Source organism: Cryptomeria japonica, chromosome 1 (assembly GCF_030272615.1).
Source record: "Cryptomeria japonica chromosome 1, Sugi_1.0, whole genome shotgun sequence".
NCBI classification, from domain to species: domain Eukaryota; kingdom Viridiplantae; phylum Streptophyta; class Pinopsida; order Cupressales; family Cupressaceae; genus Cryptomeria; species Cryptomeria japonica.
Window position 1 is genome coordinate 519297177 of NC_081405.1, and position 24980 is coordinate 519322156.

At 36.2% G+C, this 24980-nt stretch overlaps 1 protein-coding gene across 1 annotated transcript in view; it reads left to right on the forward strand.

Moving 5' to 3' along the window:
* The first annotated feature begins 1175 nt into the window (after window positions 1–1175).
* LOC131070309 (probable inactive purple acid phosphatase 27) overlaps window positions 1176–24980 on the forward strand; it is a 74660-nt gene continuing 50855 nt past the window's right edge. Inside the window, exon 1 of the mRNA XM_059219356.1 lies at window positions 1176–1332. Within this exon, the coding sequence (XP_059075339.1) occupies window positions 1200–1332 (133 nt within the window). The 5' untranslated portion in view covers window positions 1176–1199. The remainder of the gene's footprint in view (window positions 1333–24980) is intronic.

Here is a 24980-nt window from a genome sequence, read left to right on the forward strand (position 1 = left end):
TTCAGCCCATTTTGGCATTGAACAAGTTGGCATTATTGACCATTTTGGTCTGAATCAAGCTTTGAAATTCTGTCAGTGGATTGCTTTGCATTCACGCAGTCCACCAAAATGTTGATAAAGCTAGCTCCGCCGCCTGCGTGTCGTTTATGCAATTCACCAAGGAAGTGTTGTTTAGGCCAGCTCAACCACTTACATATTCTAGCCAGCTTGCCACCATATCATTCTATCACTGCATTCATTCAGTATAGTTGTGTGGTTGGAAGCACAATATGCTCTCACCTTGCCCACTTCAGAATCTGGGTGATTAGAAAGTGTTGAAGACATCGCATATACATCTTTTATATTGCAAAAAAAAAGTAGGGTGGGTTGTTACAGATACATGAATTTTAGTGTCAAGGAATTGATATACTTGAAAATGTTTAATGGGTTTCATTAGTAGCTAGCTTGACCACCTTAATCTGAATTAAAAGTGGGGGGAGGTGAAATAATCAAATATGACTTTGATAAGTATTTAAGAATTTTTACTTATATTGTTATGTGCCTATAGTAATATTTTCTCACAATAGTTGGTCCGTCTGTTTTCAAGTATGTAGGAAAATTGAAAGTTAAATTACTGCACTTCCCTTTTAATATCCAAGAGATAATCTCGATTCTCAAGCATTATTAAGTACAATCCAAATTCTTTGGCTGGTCTGATTTCAGATTCTTAGAATGCATGAACTAAGTTTAATTTTTTACCTTTAGGGCTATTGAAGCCTTTTGCATTAGTGTTACAGGAGATGATTTGATACGAATTAATATCATACGTTTTAGTGTATGAAATGCATTTGTCCAAATTTTTATTTGTGAGTTAATATGGTTTGGGATACAATTATAACCCAAATGTTAGATTAGGTGCCAAGTTTTCAAATGATTATAATCTGCAAAATTATCTTCATATCCAGACAGAATTAAAAATGCTTAAGTGAACTTATGAGTGTGGGACAATACAAAGGACACCTTGTGTTCACATTGTACAAAAAATATATAATTTTGATTCTAGAAGGATGCACACATAAAACAAATTCCTATAGGAGTTTAATCTGTGGGATATATTCATATGGTAATTAACAAATGACATTTAGTTCTCTCTAACTGAAAGTGTAGTTTTCTGTTTTGTGCTTGAATAACTTGGAAGAAATTTTTTACTGAATATACAGATGACGGTTACATGGACCAGTGGTTATGGGATTGAGGAAGCAATGCCTATTGTTGAATGGGGTCTTGAAGGGAAAGAGTCAACATTTTTGTCTCCAGCTGGGACATTGACATTCAGTCGTAACAGCATGTGCGGTACTCACATTCACCCTGTCTTGGGTCAATTTCTGAATACTTGTAGATTGCAAATCTATAGGATTTCTAAATAAGGAAGAAGTTGCATTATAAACTGGAGAGTCTCCACCCTAAATTATAAAGGTGAAATCCTAAAATTGCTTTCCTTAAAATTTTAATTAAAATAGGGCCTTTACACACTGCTCTAAAAAGATAAGGAAAAAAAATGGTTATTGGCAATAAGTTCAAATAGGGCCTTTACACACTGCTCTAAAAAGATAAGGAAAAAAAATGGTTATTGGCAATAAGTTCAAATAGGGCCTTTACACACTGCTCTAAAAAGATAAGAAAAAAAATATGGTTATTGGCAATAAGTTCAAAATGTATATTTTATCAATAAAATTAATTTTGTTTTGCAAAATCTTTGTCAATAGGAGTTTATTTCCTGTTTCCTTCACTTGTATGGTGCCAATACCATACTCACAGCACAGGTTACATGATTTGAAATTTGAGTTCCAGGTTAGAAGTTCCAACAGCAAAAAGGAAATACATTTGCAGTCAAACATGAACTCAGGTGTCTGGGGCAACAGATCCATTGCTGGTCTGCTGTCAACAGGATTTGGCCTTGTCTATCTCATGTTCTCATGCTTAAATATCCTTTATTCCAAATGAATATGTGTAATCTTTAAACTTTATAAGATATTTGCAATTGAAGATGATGTACTGTTGAATGCTTAGCTTCCAATGTTTGACATAATTTGACATATTTATGTTCCCATATTAGCTATTACTATCTACCAAATAGTAATCCATTTGAGCCATTGACTCTTATGATTTGCCACCCATTGCTTTATTTATAAAAATTAATATCACCTTATTCTTGCTGCTGAGTAGTTGACTTGCAATAAAAGGCATTATCCACCACATGATGGCAGCCTTCATACAAGCTAACTACACCCCTTGCAGTAGAAGGTAAAAAATTTGATGATCCCTTTGTATATTATTAATAGAAGGTTAAATCAATCTGTATTTAAGTCCTTCAAGATAAGGTATACTTTCCTTCCTAGTTGAATTACAGAGAGATTAGCCAGCCAGCAAATTTGCTACCCCTTTTTCCTCCTTATGGCAATGAAAGGTAATTGCCTCCAGCTTGGGCTTGGGATCTAATGCTTTGTATTAGTCCATATATTTCCTTGTGGAATAATGTTTGAACATACAATTCCATGCATGATACAACTGTTGTCATAAAGGCTGATATAGATAAAACAACATTATACAAGTGCTGATACAAAATATGCACTGATAAAGTCACTTCCCCAAGCCCAAATACATGTACCCAATCACCCAACTAGAAACAACATTGAAATACCTTGAGATTATAAGTTGAGATGATCATAACAGAGAAACCCCTTTGCAAGCTGGTAACACAATGTGCAGGTCTAATATAACTTTACTGAGCGGTTCTGCAGGTCTGAATCACTTAATTTTGCTAGTAACAAGATCTGGAACGAGACTGTTAGGGCTGAAGATCCCCTACCAATTTCCTCTTAAATTTTTGCACTCTTCTCATGAAGATTATGACAAACACTTTGCATGCATAAGGAGAATATGGTTTTTCTGTTAATGTTGTTTGTAACTCATAAATGATCCTTTGATATTCATACATTGAAATAAAGATAATGAACTGATTTGAACAACTGAAACAACAGCCATTTTTTGAAACTATAAACTGCTGTCATAGAACAAAATTACACGGGAACATGTAATAAGCAGCTGACCACAACTTGACATATAATGAAATTAACTACAGGTCTAACTTGTACATTCCATCCATCCAAACGTACTATTACAATGATTTTTACACCTTGCCATCTTAGCAATATGCTTGAAAACGTAGGGTAAGAGAGCAGTTAATTAACACATATTGCTAAGTAAGTACATTCCATCCATCCAAAGTTCCAAACGCACTATGTAAAAGCAAACTGCTGTCAACAGTAGTATTCCTTCCATCCACTTTATCCTAGTTACACTATTACAATGATTTTTACACCTTCCCGCACTATTACCCTACTTTCTCTCACTTCCATACAGGAAAGAGCAGTTAATTAACACATAAATCTGACCTTAGTTCTTCAGAAAATAAGTGTTGACAGAAGTTTGCATTTACATCAGCAAGGGAACTTCCTCTAGCTTCATTCTGAGCTTTCCATTCCTCATGCATAGGACTATGAATGACTCAAACAAGTTCCAGGTACCAAGTCCAGGAGTACTGATGCAACAGAACTGATTCAGACTTCACAGGGAAACTCATATATGACCTTGTACAAGCCTTCATAACCCTTCAGCAATGTCTTTCCCACCCACACTTACAGAAGGAAACATATCTACTAATCTGAGTTATATAACAACATCAATAACCTTCAGAATATTCCAACTGACCAGCCCATGTCCAAGTATGAAAGGTTTGTCTCTACCATGATTACTTCCACAAGGGGCACAATCTGAAAATGCATAAATCAGCGCTCAGCACATTCACAACAGCAATCCAATTCAGTCCTCTTAACTTGGGTCTTATTTCACATATATAATTCGTACGCACTCTTTACTCATTTTGTTTTATGCCCTTTCGTCATTTTCTGAAAAACTGTCTTTTCTAATTTGTCTTATCCTGAATTCAATCCATAGCTTAGAGGCTCCAACATTTATCTTTTTGCAAAGTTCCAGAGGCTGCGATTTGTCTTCCTGCAAACTTATTTCCCTTTTTCTTCTTTTAATCTTTTCCCTGATTTGTCACTATCTGAAGACTATTTGTCCTCTTCAATTTTGTCATCTAGTGCCACTGCAAAATGACTTTTCTCATTTGTCTCATTCTGAAAAATTAGCCTTTTTGGAAACTTCCAAGCTTTGAATAAGAAATAAATACCCAGCAAAAGCATTAATAAAATTTCCCACGATAACACTTCAAGGGCTCCATTATTTCTGTCCTTTCAAATACCTCTTTGTCTTCAATGCTGGCACTAAAAGACAAACCGATCTTTGTCTTTCTTTTCCAAACCTCTTTATCGATTTCCAATTGAAAGAGTCTCCAATTTTAAACCCTTTGACAGCTGCAATGAGGAAATAAATTCCCAGCGAACTTTAATCATCCGTTTCCCTCTAGTCCCACAACTTCATAAGCAGATGATTTTCTTTCTAAATCCCACGATTCAGAGAAAGACAAAATAAATGTCTTACGCAACTTATAGAATTTTCAACGCAGGCTCCAAATTTAATATCAGCAATATTAAAAATTGATTCCACAAACCCACGTATCCCCAAACTTAGAATAATCGATTTCTCTGCCTTATTAATTTCAACACCCAAATATTTTAAAATAACAATACCCAGCTACTTGTGAGTACGTAATAAACCGTTCCTCACCTTTCAGCAAGCACACGGGCAGCTCTAATAATCTTTCAAAGCTTAATCTGCAAATCTGAATATCTGAATGGATAAGACAATGAATTTGAAACTGCAAATACCTTAAACTTGAATGCACAAGCTGAGACTTCGGTCGAATCCCACAGCATTGACCTGGGTAGGTCTTTCACCACCAAAGCCAATCTTCTTCAGAAGGGTTTCCATCCTCCAGAAGGATGAAACATCAAACCTCAAACCACAAGGGTTCCTTGAGAGAAAAAATCATAATGTTCAACAACACCCCAAAATGAAAGCCAAAGCCCCAATATATAGAAACTTAATGAAAAAATAGGGCAACATCACAATAGGGCAACTTGGAAAATAATAAAACAATAATATTTGCCTATTTTAAAATTTATTTTTTTCACCTTAAGTTGTCAAATAAGTCACCTTATAAAATATTTTATCCTTATTACTCCAAAAGTGAATTAAAATAATAAATCTATGATATTGCTATCAAGGTTCAACGGTGTAGTTTTTGAGTCAAACTCATTTACCCATATACCTCCTACTTATCAATAATAAATCTTTTAGCACTTTGACACTATATAAATAATTAATTAAAGTTGTCGTTTAATATTTTTTCTTTTATTCCACAACTTAAAATTAATTATTAAATTATTTAATCATTTTCACCCGAAAATGGGGACATTACAATCATAACACTTTCGGACCAATAGCCAGACCACCAATAAGACTAGACATCAACAACCACCAATCAGACCAATAGCACCAACAGTCAAACCACCAATAAGTTTGACATCACAGTAGCACCAACAATCCGGACCACCAATAAGTTCGACATCAATGACAACCAAGACTCATATGTGCAAAAAAATATTGACAATAACTTTATCAAGCTAAAACATTTTGTAGTGTTAGTAGTGATAAAAATACATGGCTGTTCACTTTAACTTATGTGTCAATCTGTTGGTTGAAAATTTTGTACACTTGGGGAAATATACAAAATTGTGGTTTCAACCACAGTGTGTGAGTAAAACTCTCCTAATTAAGGGAAGGCTCCCCCTATCTAACTACAACTTTGAAAATAAAATAGGATGGGACAGCAATCTTTCTTCTTCTTTCAAGAAAGACAATATCCTTTTCTCTTCACAGAAAAGTGATAGTGATTTGATATAAAACAGCAGTAACAACTTTCGAAATGAAATGAGAGAAAGGAAATGAAGTTTCCTGAAAGCTCAAAGACTTTCGTCACTTCCTTCGGGACGGGACAGCAATATCAAGCTCAAAGACTTGATTATGTAAAGTCCTATCTACCTTTTTCTATACTAATTCTATCAAGAACAAATTATAACAGCTCAAAGACTGGAATATCTTATTCTTTTCTACTTAAAACAATGGGAAGTAGTATAAGCTCAAAGACTCACAGCTATTTCTCACAAAATCTACTTCTAAACTCTCTTAAGAATAAGTGCAAGCACAAAGACTTACAACTCCTCTCAAAACAATATTTATTCTACTTTATATTAACCTCAAATACTACAAATCAAATTCGATTAAGTTCTTTGAAGAAAAACTTGCAAGAAAGATAATATAGAACACAAACTCAAGTATGTAGCACAAAGACTCAAAGCTTGAGAAATCTCCTTCTATTCCTTTCAATTCTTGAATTCACACATGAAAGCTCAAAGACTTTTTTGCTGTAAATTTGGCAAAGTTTTTGCTTGTTTTCCAAAAGATAAAGATTACAATAGACCCCTCAAGTATTTGTAGAAGAGGAGCCTTGAGAAAAAGGTGGGAGGATCCTAACTAACTTGAGAAATTCTCTCAACCACCAAGACTTATTCGATAACTAACTATGACTTATTCCAACTACAGTCCTAACTGAACACAACTTGTAGTTGCCTTACATGTAATTACAAAAGTGCAAGTAAACACTTAGCTTGCAATTTACAAAAGGCTTTTACATGTAACTTGTCAAAAGAAAAACTACAACTAAAAGATTACAAATCTGGAAAAAAAATACAACTAGGTGTTTAAAAACACTTAAGTTGCAGCACGTGAAGACATAAATCCTTCAAACTATTGGATGATCATTCGTAGTTCATCAGGATCTGGTTCATGGGTGTTCTTGGCAACAATCATGGTCTTACTCTTCACAATGGTATCATGTTATCGGAGGAGCATAGAGTTTTTCTTCTCCAAAATGGACTGAATTTCATGCAAAAATATTTGGTGTTTCATCAAAATTTGAATTGAAACAGCTAAGAATTGTTCGCTCCTCCATTCATCATGAATCCTCATTTGTAAATCTGCAAGAACTTCTTCTTCTGGTATCAGCTCTCCATCCTGACTTATTATGTTGCAAGAGGCATTTTCACAATGAGAAACAATATCTTGGAAAACTTCACCTCATAATCTTATTGCATCTCCAATCTCCTCAATGAGGGATTTAAGAACAAGGGTCTTATTTTCCAGAAGCTCTCAAATTCCAAGTTCATGACCCTGGAAGGGATAATGGCATGCTCTTGTAGAACATTCAATTGTTGTTGGGGCATGGTGTGCTAGATTGTCAAACTACCTTCAACACTTTCCAGTTTCTTCTTAAAAGCATCGGAGGTATGACTTAATTTATCTTCAATAGTCTCCAACTTAGACATCATCTGAAAAATGTCTTTCAGCACTTGTGCACATAGATCATGAAGCTGATCAACCCAGGAATCCAATGTTTGTACTTTCTAAGCAGCCCTTTCAACACTACAAATTGATTCTCGTGCCTTGATAGAACTTGAAGGATTACTCACCTCACCAGTATGTTTTGTGATTTTACGAACAGCTGCAACAAGTTGTCAGTTGTCCTCTTCTAGCTTGTCTTTCTTAGCTAAAAGTTCATCACACCTCTATACCAGTGAAGCTACAGAAAACCGAGCATCATGTTTAATCACCTCATGCGTTTTCTTACCCAATTCTATCCTCGTAACTTTGTAATCAGCAGCTGACATCTCTTCAAGTGGCTTATCTGCAAGGGGTTCAACAATTTCAGCTACCTTCATCTTGTTGCTATCAACAGTTACTCTGGAGATAGTCTTGGCCTTTTTAGCAACCTTGGGTCTAGACTGTTTAAGTTGTTGATAATCAAAGGCATCAGGTGAGATTTCTTGCTTCTTCCTTTTGGGGGTAAAAGAAGTAAGCCACGGAGGTAAAATCATCAACTCTCCTTCAGTAATAGCTGCAAGCAAAGGAGAAGAAGTTTCTGTTTGAACAACTGTGGTCATTCTAGGTGGAGTGTCTGTTTGGATAGCGACCACGGTTTGCTCAGTTACCAATGGGCATGAAGATTGCCTCGTAAATTCTTCAAAGCCAAAAGTGGAGGTATCAATCTCTGACAGCTGGATACATGCAAGAGTATCTTCAAGAACTTCCAGCACACTCTCTTGTTGATGATCAAGGAGCGGCTCGTATACTAAAATAGGAATGGCATTCTAAGGAGACTCTTCCACCATTGTGTCAAGAGGAGAAAGGGGCGTCTCAATGGAAACTGAGGAAGGGATCTCATGAGGTGAGTCCGAAGCTGGAGACTTAGGAGCATCATCAGATTGTTGCCCTTCTTCTGGATTATCAAAATCGATCACCTGAACATGAAACCGTGACTTTTCCTTCCCACAAATTGTCGCCTCCTCAGGAGGAAGCACTACTGCCCGACTAACTCGCAATTTGATCCTGGTGCCAGAAGATGATGCGCCATCCTTGTTATCAACCTGAATCTCAGACTTACGTCCAAGAGGCCCCGTAGAATCATCCTCTTTTCCAACCTTGATTTTGATGAGTCTAACACCATTACTTTTCAGCCAAGCGTTGGTGTTAGCCAAGATAGGCTGAAATCTCTCAAGAATGGATATGCACTCCTTGTGTGACCATTGGATTAAAGGAAGTGGAGCTTCCTCAACCCTTTGTGAAATATATTCAGGATCAAGTACATGCCCATCGTCAATCATTCCTTGTGGAATATCCACCAAGTTCAAATCAACAACTTGCTCAACAATGAGCCTGTAGTAATCCATCTTCAGAATTTCCACTTCTCTACGGAGATCTACCTAGATATCTTTAATACGATGCACGTGCAGGAAGGATTTTTTTATCTATTCCTTCATACCCCAGTAATCAAAATCAGCTCTGGACTTAAACCTTTTGAGATTAATTTCCTGCATCTCAGTCTTCATAGCCTTGGCTTTGACGGATGTGACAAGAGAATACCGGCTAATTTTCAATGGGTTTGTTGTAGAAATCCCCATTCCAACCTTATGTCTGACAGACTGATGAGCGTGGACAGCCATGATCTGTCTTCCCAACTCCATAAGAATGATCTTATCAATTGGGTATCTAGGGAGCATGTATGGCTGTCCACTATAGCATCTGACTCTCATATAGGTAAAGGTCGGGAATTGAAGAAACAAGCATCCATACTCATTCACTCTTTCCCATGCCTCATCTGATACCTTTTTGTTCTTTAGAGTTCTGTCAAACTGACACATGAAGTAACCGAAGAATGCATCTTGAACTCTTCTGAAATGCAATCTAATGGATCTCAAAGGCAGTTTGATCATAGTATTCCCATACCGGTATAAGCGAGCGGTCACCCTTGGTAGAAAGACCAGGGAAATGTCTAAGTGACGCTGCCAAATACACTAAATATGAGTTCATGTAGAAAGTCATGGTGGAAGGGACTGCTGCAAGTTGTTCGCACAAGGCATCACTGATGACTTCTCCCCATGATATATGATGGGACTGCCTTATGAACATGACAAACTTGTACATCCAGGGCTCAAAAACATTAGAATGTTCAAGACCCATTATCCTGCTGAGGAGGGTTATGATGTCTCCAATCTCCCATTTGAAGTCACAACGGTATAACTTAGCCCACCTTGAGAAGGCGGTTCGTGGCTCATGAATCCACATGTTAATATGACGTTTGCAGTCCTTTTCCCTTTTTACATAGTACTCAGCTGCACTATCTTTGGAGATTTCCATATAAACAAGTGCAGGTGGTATTCTGAAGACTTTCTCAATTGTGTCTGCGTCAAGGCGGATTATTGCTTCACCATCATCATTTTTAATGGTTCTTGTCCCCTTGTCAAAGTGATGGGCGCAAGCGAGAACAAATTCAGGTTCTAGGGCAGCCACTAAAAAAGAAGATGTGTGATAGATATGGCTGTCCAACAGCCGCTGCATATTGCTATCCTGCGGATCCTCTACCCTCTTGACAAATTCTGACATGTCCACATGCCCTATCTTTGTATCTTTTATGCGATCCAAAGGAGAAGAGACTTGAGAAGGTGAAACCTCATTTTGGTACTTATCATATTTATACTTATTCTTCTTCGGAATTGGAGATGACGGCAAGTCTGACATTGAAGGACAAACTGGCATACTGCGATGAAGACTTAAAAGTGTTAAGGCAACATCATAATCAGCTGCAACTAACATTTTTCCTTCTTCAAATGGGAAGAACTCCAACCCTTGCACTTCACGATTTTGTGAGAGAAAATGGGGAAATAAATGGTAAATGCCAGGAATCTTGACTTTGACTAATTTCGGATCTTGGGGAAAATTTTACAAGTATACAAGTTTGGGAAGAATGCACATGCAATCTGATTTTTAAAACCCGAATGCAAGTATACTTGTAAAATGGTAAATGGAGAAATGGGTGAAAAATGGGAATTAGACTTGCGGGAAATGACGTGAACAGAAAGTACGGATATAGGCGTTATGGGTGGATAAAAATGGAAAGATTTTGGGAATGACATTTTCATGAAAATGGGAAGAAATTTGAACATGCAATCCAGTTCTAAAAACCCGATTTTGGAAGGATGGGCATTTTTCATCTTTTCAACTTGGAATTTCAACAAAAGATGGTTTTGGAGAGAGATGTGCAAGTTACATTTTACTTGTAAAGGGGATCTGAAAAGTGTTAATGACCAAGAATATCAGAATCCATCCAACCTAACGTTGGGTAACCAAACTGAAAACTGAAACCATGATTTTGAGGAAAATCAGCAAACCCTTTTGCAGAAGAGTACCAACTCCAAAACTGATTGCAAGATACCACGGTTGCAGATGTTCGCCTTGGTGGGTGCGACCCAAACTAACTGCAAAAAAGCACGATTTTGAGGAAAAAATCGTCAAACCCTGAAATAGGAACCCTCGAAAAGAGAATTTACGATTTTGAGGAGAAAATCAAAAAACCAAGAAATCTGAGGTTACAAATCATCGTTTTTGTGGAAAAAAACAGTAAAACCTAGATAACTAAAATCTTACGCGAATATCGTGGATTACAAATGAGATAATTTTAAAGGGAAAATTATAAACCCTGCGAACAATTTTTGAGGAAAAAATCGTGAAAACCCTCCCATGATTTTTTGTGGAAAAAATCAGAAAACCGACAGACAATTTTTCAGGAAAAAATCGTGAAAACCCTAGGACCTGTAAGACGAGGTCTGGCCTAAATCAATCTGATCAAGGCAACGATATTCACATATCGTGAACATGCATTGTTCCCAGGTGTTGTGGTAGCTATTGAACTTCTGACTGTGTTCCAACATGAAGTTGGTCAAAGATGCCATCACAAAAATGGAGGTTGAATGAGGTCAACCTAGTGAAAGCATGAGACAAAAGAATCTGATTCAAAAATCAGAATAGAAGCAGCTGCAAAAAAAATTTGAAACCCTAGAGGAGAATTCTAGCACGAATTCTAAGGTGCAAATTTCGAGGTTTGGAAGAGATCCAGAAATTAAAAAAATTCTGCAAACTTAAAATAGCATAAATGGTGCCCAAAAAAAACAGCAAAAATCCCAACGTCCACAGAAATAGCAAAAATTGTGAACTGTTTTTAAATTCCAAGGCAAACTTACTGGCACAAAATTCGAGGTGCGGAAAACGAGGCACCTAGAAAAATCTGAGACCAACCTAGAAAAAGCTCTCGAAAAACCCACCAAGAATCTGAAAACAAAATGCAGATCCGACGGCTCTAAAATTGAGGCACGAAAAACGATGCACCCAAAAAAATATGACGACGACCTAGTTGAGCTCTCGAAAAACCCACCAAGAATCTGCAACCAAAATAAAATTTCGACTTGAACAGAAGGGTCAAAACCCTAGTCGAAAATTGCAGAAACCCTAGGAAAATTTTCAACCTACAAAAAAAAACTGCCCAGGAAGAGAAAAAAAATCTGTTTTTTTTTAACAAAAACAGTTTTAAAAAAAAATCTCTTCAATAAAAACTTCGCAAAATTTTAATAACAAAAATTTTCGAAATTTTTAATTTCCATGCTCTAATACCATGCTTTGATTCATCCTTTATTTTTGACACAGTCAAGGCAGGGAGATCCAATGAAAGATGGCCCAACCTTGCAGCTTAACACATAAATCATGCTAAATATATCGGTAACTGGTAACAAGATTGCAGAAACAATAGAAAGAACAACCGGTAACATAACAAAACACATAACTGGTAAACAGTTTGAATAAATCTTACTAAATAAAATCCCTACAATAAGTTTTAATAACTTGCACATATGTAATAGAGGTTAAAAATCCCTCTTACAAGTAAAAGACATTAAAATAGGGGTTTTTCAAAAGAATTACAAGTAAACTTGTAACTTATCCAAAAAATCCCTATTATAACTTAAATAACCAAAAAGCAACAAGGGGGAAATAAAAAGCAAATTACAAGTTCTCATTTTTCAATGAAGTGCACTTGTAATTAGCCAAAAATTTCCCTACTAAGACGAAAACAAAGGAAAATCATTAAAACTTGCAATTCAAGGAAAATTTCCCACCTGTAGTCAGGGATAAAAAAACCCGAAATTGAAGGAAAGACATAGCAAACGAACCCAGAATGCGACGAAATTTGAAACGCAGTTCGAGGATGGACTGAGGATTAAGCCAGTCCAAGGATTAGGCGAAATTATGCCTCGGGAAGAGTGCCATAGAGTAAAATTTTTATTTTTTGATAAAAATTTCATGTAATGATCCTTCATTTTTTAAAACAAAAATAAGGACAACACAATCATTATTACAAAATAAAATACAACATATGGACATACATGCAATGGATTTGTACAATTCAATAAAGAAAGTACATATTGGTAGGCAATTATCAAGTAGAATTTATGTGCCGAATAAGATGTGCTCTCTCATTAGATGCCTTCATTTTAGACTAATTGTAAAAAGAAGTAATAAAATGTGGGCCTTGTTGATGCATGAAATGAAAGATTTATTTAACATCTACTATACCAAAATGTCTATGGACCACATAGAAGCAAGGTCAAAGAAATTTACTTTAACCATGTTAGCCACAAAGTCAAGAGGGTACATAAATGTACAAGGGTGGCTGTCCCTTTAGTCTTGGTCAGAAATCATCCCATATTTGCTAATTTTTCCTCTTCAAAGAATAACTAGAATTGAAAGCAGCTACTTGCCAACTGCATAACAATTGTTGAATGATATAATGACTCATTAAATATCAATTTCTACATGATTCAAATGCTTGGGTACTCCGGTGGTTCCTTTATGTGTTTCAAGTCGACTGGTGACCAAGCCTTAAATAGTTCATTAATCACAGCAATTGATCAACTCTATGGCGGACCAATAATGTTTTGTTCAACAACACAATGATTTTCTTTTTTAATATATGAATTAAAAGTAATATAAATGGGTAAAATAGAAATGAAGTTCAAGTCATCTAGCAATTAATCTAGTGACATGTTATTTTTGTCAAATATTAAACCAGGGAATTGTAATGTTCCTTAGATAGTCCAGTTGTCAGCATGGGTTAGCCTATAATCAAGGTTCCCATGGGCTAACATGGTAGATAGGGAGCCCATTTGGGGGTTTGGTGACCTTTTGAGGAGTATTGGAGACATTTTCTGGGGTAGTTTCCTTATTTTTAGGAGGGTTCCTATTTTTTAGGAGGAGACAACCAATTGACTATTTGACCATCGGAGGGTCGAGGAGCATAGCAGAGTGGCTTCGGAGTGTTTATCATCGATTTGAGGCAGTATCCTAATTTTTAGGAGGAGACTGCCAGTTGCACTGCCTCGTCCAGTCATCATTCTTGGACAGGTGACAACATTCAGTTGTCAGTTTGGAGTCCAGGTGATAGATTTATGAATAAATCTAGATTAAATAAATTATTGTCTAAAGTTTGATTTAAATAAAATTAAAGTGATTTAATTAAGTTACTTTATATTATAATAAATTATAATAAAGGGGGGCCCCTTGTGCCATGATGCCTAGGAGACATGAGTTAAGTTGTCTTTAAAAACAACTTAATTCTATTAATAAAAGGAGTCTAAGGGGGTCGTACATCTTGAGGGAGACATAAGAGAATGAAATAAAGTTTAATAAACTTTATTTAAATAAAGTCTTGCAACCCTAAAATCGAATTAGGGTTTGGAGCTGTTAAAAAGACATGAGGCTTCATTCATTCATCTTTCAATCATTTTTACATTTTGCTTTTTGGGAATTGTGCTTTGCAATTTATTTCTGCAACTTTGAGGAACAAAAACTCCTTGAAGACAGATGGATTTGGACAATACCCCAGTTCACAGAATGTAGGGATTCATTCAGAATTCCTAATTGTGCTTCAATTTAGACTTGTTACAGCAATTTTAGAGGATTATTTGCAGATTGGAGAGGGTTTGGAGACTTTAGAAGGTAGTCATACCTTCATTTGCAGCAGGAGTACCCTCCCATAGTAGGCCGCACCATCCTACAAACCCCAAATTGTCTAGAACGGTCGTACAACACAGGAAAGGGTTTGAATTTTCTCCTATCTCCTTTGCCCACACCTATCAGCAAGAATCTGATAATTACTTAAGGCTACAGGAGGCATATGTGAACCAGATCAGTGATTCATTAAGGAAAACTTGGTTAATTCAATAATCTTGCCTGTAGGCCACGCACAATTCTTAGCAGTTTCAGTATATTTGTTTTATTTAATAATGGTTGATGCCAATAAACTTGTTTGGTGTCATTGAACCTCCCTGGATGCTCATGTACTGTGATCTATTTGAGAATTTTCAATAACACCACCTTGGTTGAGCATTGGACTCCTGGTATGCAATCTTGTCTTGTTTCAAATTAATTCTAGAAAGTTGCTACCTTGTTGTTTTAGAAATCGTAATTCAACTAATAAATACTTTACAAAATACAAAGTGCAATTACTTGATGAGGAGACAAGAAAATTCAACAGTTTTCTATTTCTCTTGTCGGTCCAACCATTAGTCATGATGGTGCAACCCTTCTTCCTCAATATCTCACGCTTCTCAGCAATTTTGGGTTTAACATCAGCCACCTTTTGATTCAAAATAGGGCCTTTTATCTCCTCATCATTAAGAGCTTTGAACCCCTGACCACAACCAGTAATGGCATCTACCATAATTTGCTAGTATGGAGACTTAAAACAAATTAAATAAACGGAATAAGTATTTACTAATAACTATTAAGTTTTACTTGTAACTTTAAAAATTAAAATAATCAATGTGGCATACTCTTAAATTCTCAATTTCTTAAAAGAACAAAAATTAAGACATAGAAATCAAAATACTAATGAATACCTCACTACATGAAATGGAAGGTTGTTGTAGAACCAAAAGTCTCCAATTGCCATTTTCGTAGCATCATGCTTCTCCTTATTCCAACCCATGCTCTCAAGCGATGGTTGGGCACCCGGAGTCGTGCTTGGAACAATAAGTGAGTCTAATGTGGATTTATTTTTATGAATGCGAGGCCCAATGCTCACACTCACGCTACCACTACTTCCAGATCTAGGGAATGGAGGTCGAGGATTTGAAGAAGCCTCTCACCAATGGCTGTCATTTCTTCCATTTGCTTCCTTTTTAATTCTTTTCTCTCTTCAAATTTCTCTAATTGAGCTTGCACTTCACGAATAGCCTCAAGGGGTGCTTTTTTGCATGGTTTTGCATCATGGCATTTTATTTTTGCAATGTGATATTTCAGCCGGTTAATACCTCCCCCATTATATTTTGTTTTGCAATGAATACATGTTATTTCTTTTTTTGATCCGGGGATGCCATGTTTCCAAGCCTTATCCTTTCTAATCAGGGCTGCCTTTGAGGCACCACTTCCACTAGGCTAAGACATTATGTTGCAATATATTATAAATGAAAAAATTCCGCATAATGAAATAAATTAAAACTTAAAAATAAATAACAGAAAGAAAAAACAAAACTTGGATTTCAACTTTAATATTTTTTCCATTAATATAAAATAAAACAAAAACAAAACAAATGTACAAAAAAATGGAAATATGAATGTAAGAAAATCAAAAAATAACAAAAAAATGGTAATTACCTCTATAAATTTGCTAGAAACCTCTTCCAAATCCTTCTTTAACACCTTTAAATGCTTGAATGCAAGCTACAAACTTGCTCAAACAATCAACAAGTGCAATCTCCTCTTTAATCTATCTGCTGGTCTACTCTTCAATGCCTCTATTTTTTGCTCAAAACCTTCTTTTTCTCTCCTCCTTGTGTTTGCAAACAAGAAAAATGATATTTTAAGGTGTAAGTCAAAACATATTTACTTTTTGTTTTATTTAAAACAAACACATTTTAATTATTTGGGGGCTTTTTTTTGTTGCTTGGGCGGCAGAGTCCAAGGCTCAGGACTTGGCGAGTCTGCCGAGTCTAGCAAACTCGGTGAATCTGCCAAGACCCAGCCAGTCTCGACCGAGTCCGAGTCCAGGGTTGCCCGGCCTCGACAGAGGCGACCCGCCTCGAGACTCGGCGAGTCTTGCCAAGACTCACAAAGTCTTGTAACTTTGCTTGAAAATATGGTCCATCTCCACCAACACCCATCTATTGTGTTAAGATGGAAAGTTGCAAGTCTGATAGATCATAATGAAGGTTGCAGCGATGATCAAAGTCCTGTAGCAGGTCACAGCAGCAACAAAACACTCTCAATACACCCCTCTACTTCACCAAGATCATTCCACGGGCCCTCACAACAATCATGTAACACCTAGCACTATTGCACCATCATTAAAAGACTGAAAACTTGCACATTTCAGGTCTGAAACACAAATCTGAGAAAGTATCAGGACTGTGACAACATTTTTTATTCCAACCCAGAACTGTATGGGCACACCAAGGGTCCCCAAACACCAAACTCCATCTCCAAACACCTTTGACCAACAAGTTTTGACTTAGAAAATGCAGTGATTTGTGCAGATAGAACTTACACCCAGTTGAGTAGCATGTGCATGTTGGAAATGCAACAACTTCCTATAGAAAATATTAGACTTGGCAAAAAGATCCTCAAAACCACTTACGATCTAGTCGCCCAGCCATTAGAAATCCATTGGAATAATGCCCATAAAAATTTATCAAATGCCCAAAATACGAAATTTAACTCAAAACAATTAATTTATCTTTCTGGCAAAACCTCTTTCAACACAATTTGTGATCCTGAATGAACCATGCCATTGAAACGAGGGTTTTTGTCCCCATTCCAAACCTTTGCAACACACTCTCAATCCTAGGATGGAACTGCTCAATGGAAGACAAAGGGTTTTCGTCCTCAACTTCAAGAAACCATTGGTGTTTTCATCCCGTTGGTAAGAGTTTGGCCACATGTACAAATCTCTAAATCTCCAAAGAGAATAAAAACAAACTTTTGAATGAATGAATGCTCAAATGAGACCTCTAGCCCACTTTTATAATCATTTCTAGAAACTTCTTAAAATTATAAATTAAAATCACTTTATAATTTAATAAACCTTATTGCTCCAAAAAGTGATTCGTTTCATTATTTAAATCTTCTCGGCACTTAAGTCACTTAATCAATTGTCCATGGTTTACAACTTTTAATCCCTTCTAATGAGCTATAAAATATGGTGTTTTTTTAATTATTTAATAAAAATAAGCAACATTAGTGAAAGAATAAAAATAAAGCTCGATAATTAACTCGAGTTGTAGGAACCATAGTTGAAAAGCTTGGACTTGGCAATAACTTGGCTAGCCCAAAAAATTTAAAAACTCATGACTCAGCGAAAATTCGGGAAAAAAACAATAATAACTCGCCAAATTTATCGAACATTTGAAAATATCCAATTTATCAAAATATTCTAAAAAAACACACATATACACTAAATTTGTAGAACATATAACAGATTTCCATTGTATATAAATCAAAGTTTGAGTTAAATACATATCATAGACTAAAAAACAAGTGCAACCTTTGAATAAATTTGACTTCAATGCATATCGTAGACCACAAAACAACTACAACCTTTGAATACATATTAAGTTCAAGTTTTGGTATAAATGAAAATTAGAAATCATAAATTTTATCTATGACGAAAGTTCAAAAGAATTTGTTGTCGTTGTGTGGGTGTTGCTGAAGTAGATGGTACAGCTGCAACATTCTCAATAAGTTCCTCAATAGGTGCCTCATCCATAGTGATAGGATGAGGATCAAGCTATGTATGTGAGGAAACTATCTTTGCTGGATGACCAACCTCGCCTTCTCCCTCCTGATGTGCTGCCACTTCCGCCTCCCATTTAGCTGCCTCCCTCGCCAACTAAGCTAAGTCATCATCACTAAAGAGTGGATGAACATCAACATTATCAGGGTCAGCAATCCAATCTATTGAATATGGATCAATGTCATCCAGTCAAGTGCTTCATGTGAACCACCCCGCCTTTGTGCCTTCTTTTCATGCAATCAAGGTTGTACCGCACATATACAAGGTCATTCAAGCGCCTTTGAGTCAACCTATTGCACTATTTTGTGTGAATGGCCGCAAAACACTTCAGTTGTGCTCATAACTAGAAACACTACAAGGCTGAGATAGAATGCAGATGGCAAGCTTTTGAAAATTAGGCATTGTGGCACCATAATCTTCCCACCACAAATCTGTAAGGATAAAAAATGTCATTTATAGTTTGGTAAAGATTTTAATAAACTTAAAGAGTGAAATAAATGGTAAAATAAACTTAAACACATGTTTTTTTTACATGGATGTAGGGTGGCTCTCTTACAAGTGCAATCAAGTGAAGAAAACAATGGCCCTTCGGCTTTCTTATAACTATGTAACTCATCAAGTATGAGGTCTTGAAGGTTCTTATCAGCAACTAATCTCCCAATACATGTGTTGAGGCTAGTAAGAACATCTACATCTGCTTTGAAAGTAATGGAGAAATAAAACTTGGGGTTCAAAAAGTAAGCAACGACATGAAAATGTTGGTGGAGTTGTTGGTTCCACCTCTTATCAATTATGTGCCATATGGGTTCATATTTGGTCTTGTTTGACCGATACAAATGTTGAATTGCTTCTTTGGCCTTATCAATGGCTTCTTATAGATACCCGATGGGGTTTTAATCCCCATTCACCAATTGAAGAACCCTAAACAACAGTTCTAACCCCCGGATATCAAATATTTAACAAAATCAGCAAATTGTAATATTGGAAAATTAAAAAATAAATCATCAATCAAAGTTTGAAATAATACATTGATGATCTCCTTCATGATTTCGGCAAAACTATCATTAAAAATGGCTTTCGTGACCTTCTCTGCTTCATTCTTCCTACAATAAGGACTCTCCAACCATCTTTCACTCACAAACATCTGCTTCAGGTTCAGCAATGTAGCTAATATGCTCTACAAGCTGAGGAAATTAGTAGCAAAGCGTATGACTCCTGATCACGCGAGATCCTTATCATCAATGTGCTCTTTTATAAGATTCAGGACCCATGTGTGGTTGTAGATGTACTTTGTAATATTCCTTCCATCCTCAATCACATTTTTTGCTACAATTTGATGCCCCGTTTACCTTTTTCTTTTTAATTTGCAATGGTTTGGAATCGCAAATAAAAGAAATACTCGCAACAACCTAACAACTCAAAAAATTGACAATATACAGAAAATAACCAGGCTGAAAATTTCAGATTTGATTTCTGATTTGAATATACAATATTTCTTCAAATTGAGAGCAACCCAGTTTATAAAAGAGCATTACATATGTATTTCCAACATACCCACAAAATGAAACAATGAAATGGCTTGAGCTATTCACAAAATATGCAAACTAGCACTATAGAAATGGACACCAAACATCAAGAAACCCTCCTAGGGCTGCATGGTGGATAGAAATAGTTGAGAATACTCCAAACGCCACCCAAGAAGTTATCAAACCAACTTCAAACCCTGGCCCCCTCATTTTCTAGCGAACACTTCCCTCCTTAAATGGTAGAACCAACCTTAGAAGGTACAACCAACAAATATCAAACCCAAAGATATGCAATAAGCTCCAAAAATCTTGCTAATCAACCATGATGAATAATCTCTTAAGATATTAAGCTCTGAGAATTGAATAAGATAAGAAAGTTATCAAAACACCATTAAAGCTCAACTGTGATCTCTGTGTAAAATCTCCAAAATATTCTCCAAATTGTATCTTTCAACAATGTAGAGAATGTTGCCTATAAGTGATTTTGTCCTCACAACCCTTGAGAAGAATAGTCTCTTTCAAAAACAAAAACAATATCAAATATCAAATCTATTGTAATACAAATGAACTCCCGATCTCCTTTTATAGCCTCCAAGAAGGGGTTGGCCTCTTCTACTTTGCTTTTAAAAACATTAAAATAAACTCAACATCTTTATAAAGTTAAGTCCATGTCTCCAAAGGCCCTTTCAAAAAATATTGACACCTTATCTTTGGTGCCCCAAATAGCCTTATATTAAATACTAAAATAATGATAAACTTCTTTTTCTCCTCAAGTCGGCTAGGCTTGATTTGTTTTTATGTTGTTTTGAATGCAGATAAGTATAGGGTGATCTCTTCATTTCCAAATAGACTCCACATTTCTCATGGATTAAAAGCAGATCTCACCATTTGTTTTTATGTTGTTTTGAATGCATATAAGTATAGGGCGATCTCGTCATTTCCAAATAAACTCCACGTGCACACAAGTGTCATGTGGAACATTACAATATAGAGGTAATGACAAACAAGATAACCTCACAATTGCATACACAAGGTGGTACCAACGGAAGACTAAACAGTCATAGGACAAAATTACCATGACAAACCTACAAGAGAAAAAGAACATCACCTAAAGACGATCAGGTACAAACCTACAATCACATTCTCTCGTGACACCACACAATGAAAGGATGAGGGAATCATCAACCTCTAATCCATACCAAAGCACACTTAAAATTACTTTTGACATACTTAGAAGCCAACACCAACGATGGTTGCCTAGGAGCCAAAACTGCTCAACTAAACAAAGACACTATCATTTTTTGAGACAAGGAGTGGGACGAAGGAATTGCCACCTCTAGTTCACTCAATAGGACCGAAGACAATCTTCAACACAAAGGCCAACCTCTACTAGTCACTATCTTTCAAGCGAGAAGATAAGATTCAGCTAGGAGGTAAGTATTTCCCGAAGCAATCACTCTGAATTTCGGCAGCACTTCATTGCAAATAAACATGGATACCAAAAACAAGAGCTCAACTTTCTTATTTATAGACTTTGTGTCTCCAAATTCAAATTCACATTCCCTCCAAATCAACGCCAAACCCAAGTGCACATTCACTTCACATTATTTTGAAATTAGGAGTCCTTTAATAACCTGAGCGAAGAATAGTCTCAACTAGTCGCTATCTTTCAAGCGAGAAGCTAAGATTTAGCTAGGTGGTAAGCATTCCCCAAAGCAATCACTTTGAATTTCGGCAGCACTTCGTTGCAAATAAACATGGATACCAAAAACAAGAGCTCAACAATCTTATTTATAGACTTTGTGTCTCCAAATTCAAATTTGCATTCCCTCCAAATCAACCTCAAACCCAAATGCACATTCACTTCACATTATTTTGAAATTACATTTCATTTCTCCTTTCTCCAAGTCAACCTTCTCATAGAAGCAAATATACTTTAAAAAAATGATAATAAAATAGTAATGTGGCATCCAAGATAGATAAGTGAAATATATTATAAAATTGACTTATTTCTCCATAAGGCGTCCATCTTGCCTTATTAATATTTCACTTCATTTAGTATCTTTCCTCAACAATAAATCGCCCAAACCTTATGACATAAAATAATACTTTATCACCTCAAGTCATAACCATAAATACATAAGTCACACGCCTAGGCCAAGGGGGCATTAAAATATACTAAAAATTACTTTTTCCATGTGCTGAACAACTACCAAAATGAACTAAAGGCCAAAAGTACTGAAAATTGCACTGCCAAAATAGCCTCTGAACTAGACCACTGAACCTGCCAAAATAGCATACTGCTAAAAATAGTGTGTCCAAATGCATTTTAACCATATTCTGAGAAATCGTCGCAACTTACTAAAAATAGTAAGTCTGGAAAAAGTCTTCAGATTCGTTTGCATGTCACACCATCGCGAGACTCTTTGAAAACACAAAAAACACCAGAAAATAAGCTGTCTTCACCCCCACTTACTAAAAATAATGTGCGGAAAAGTCCTGAGATTCAATTGCATGCCACACCATCGCGAAGCTCTCTAAAAACCCAGAAGGAATCCAGAATCAGAATTGTAAAACTCCAACATGCAAGCCACCAAAACTGCCAAAGCATCCTCCTAGAAAATAGGAAACCCTAATTTTGCCTTTAACTGACCAATGAGTCTCGGGATTGGCCAACAATCCCCAAAACAAACTAGAGTGGAAAAGGGGACATTACACTAGGGGCTGCATCCAAGATGAGTTGTTTATGAATTTCCTTTTTGAATTTTCAGGATCTAAAGTGTTTGGGCAATCTTGTATCTCATGAGTCTGTGTGACTACCTTGTAAACATGTTTTGGGGGTTCCTTTTAGTTGTATGTGACTGTAATATTGAAATTTTGCTACAGTCAAGTAGTCTTTAATGTGTTGAGGTGTAATGGGAGGTATAGAGGATTGTGGCAATGTTGCATAAGTCTTTGGTCATCAAAAACTATATGTAAGATGCCTTTGAAGGCCTCCAAAAGGTAATAAACCTATAAAATCTAGACAGGAGAGTGATATGAGGAGAAACCTCAGTTTTCTGTTTGTTTCACCCTCAATGGATTTCTCTAGGATATTTCTTGTGTTATTGATGCTTTTCATGGTATTGTTTGTTCTCTAATTTACTCGGTGATCTTCCCATACATGATTCACACTAGAACAACTCATAGAAGATGGCTTTTTAGGATCTTTTTCGTGCAAGTTTACTTCAGAGCAGGAAATATAACAGCCAAGATTTGATTGGAATAATGTGTTTCAGTGAAGCATGACGTAGAATATGCACCTTGTTTATGGATCAGCAACCCTTGTGTCCCTTAACACACATTTGTGAATACCATTTGGAATTTATTTTCTTGCTCACACACCCCTTGTGCAACTTGCATGGGAAACTACAAAGAGTACTACTACTTTAGTTGAAATCAAAGATGACATATTCAGTAATTAATGTGGATATAAAGTCAATCCTACTGCAACAACACTTATGGAGGCAAAGATATAGCTCCTCACTACCGCTTTGGGGGGTTTTCATAGTCCTTAGAGAAATCTTTTTTTTCTCCTTGATATTTTTCATTGTTTGTTCTTCATGATTAGTCTGCGCTTTTTTAATCTATGTCCATGTTATTAGGTCTATGACTCTATGCATATCTGTGTGTTGTTGATATTATTGGTCTATGTATATCAAGGAACATAATCTTTCTTAGACTATATTCTTTGCATCTTGTAGTCTTATTGTCCCTTGAGGATATATGTATATGTCATATCTGGTTGGATGACCTATGAAACCAGTCATCCCCTTTTGGTTTGCTTGGTCATGTTGACGTGGCTAAAATCGCGGAACTAAGACTCCATCCGGCCAACGCAGAATAGAATGCTAAGTATCCTATCCTCTCTTGAGATAAGGAAATCCCTAATGTTGTTTTAAATTGATCAATGGGGGATGACCTCAAGGTTTCGACTGTCAGGTCTTGACTGCAGGATAACTCAACGATCGATATGTTTTGCTGGAAACACAAAGAGGACTTATGGTTAGACGGAATTGGTTTCGTACAAGTTCCCTAAGATCTTACAGTTTGATTTCATTTTATTTACCTTTAGCATGATGTTGCTTTAGCTTGACTTGCGGGTTTAAAAAAAGGGAAAAAAGGGGATAAGGATAGAGAGTAATAAGAACAGCTAGCTAGCTTAACTAAAACAACATATTGAGACACATAGACGGAAATCTTAAAATAACCAGAAATTACTTTGCCAGCAAAGAGCACAACTAGGTAAAAACCAATGCAATCATCTAGGAACTTTAAATTTTCAAGTTGTTGAATACAAATGCTGGACTTTTACACCCATTCATTCAAATTTAACAACCGAACTTAGCATAAAATTGGGCTCAGACTAACCATACAAAGGGAATATTACTCAATTATTTCCTAATGGTATGAACCAAGATTTCCATCAAATATATGTATAAACAAATTGTCTGAAAATTAAATACATTTGCAGAAATTTAAAAAAGAGGTGGAGAAGAGGACCATGCACTCACAGTAAAAATGACACAACTTTAACATCCATTAAAATTTGTATAAATTTTGCCAGAGTTTTTGCAACAATCTTTAACTTTCTGCCTAAAATAAAGGAGAAACCAACTCCTTTATATAGAGTTTTCAAAATGGATGAACGGCCAAGATTAAACTTAAACAAGTGGGCGAGATTCATCCAACTACCAAACATAAATGGGAAGCAAAATATCAACACCAACCATAAAGTAACTAATAACTACCAACTACCAAACATAAAGCTGCTCCAAAAAGTGCACTTGCACGGAGCTCAAAATTTACAATGACTTTGGCAGTTGGGAAAGAAACTTTATGTTTAAAAAAGTGCACTTCAGATTTAAAAGAAACATATATCTTCTGGGAAAGCACTTTTTCCTTCCCCGTGATGGACTTTTTCTCCACAAATTTGTCCTCTTCATGCAAGTAACCTTTCCAAATGTCCCAGTGTGTCGCACATTCCTCCCGAACATACTCTTGGAATTTTATACAAATGGGAAACAATTCCTCATTAGGGGGAAAAGGAGGATTGCGCATTTTGAACTTTATGCCTTCAAGATTAGAGTCGACTATCCCTAGTCGCTCGTGCCAATCCAATTATTGATCTTCGAAGCGCAATATGTTTGTATGCATCTTGCTAATGCTCTCTATGT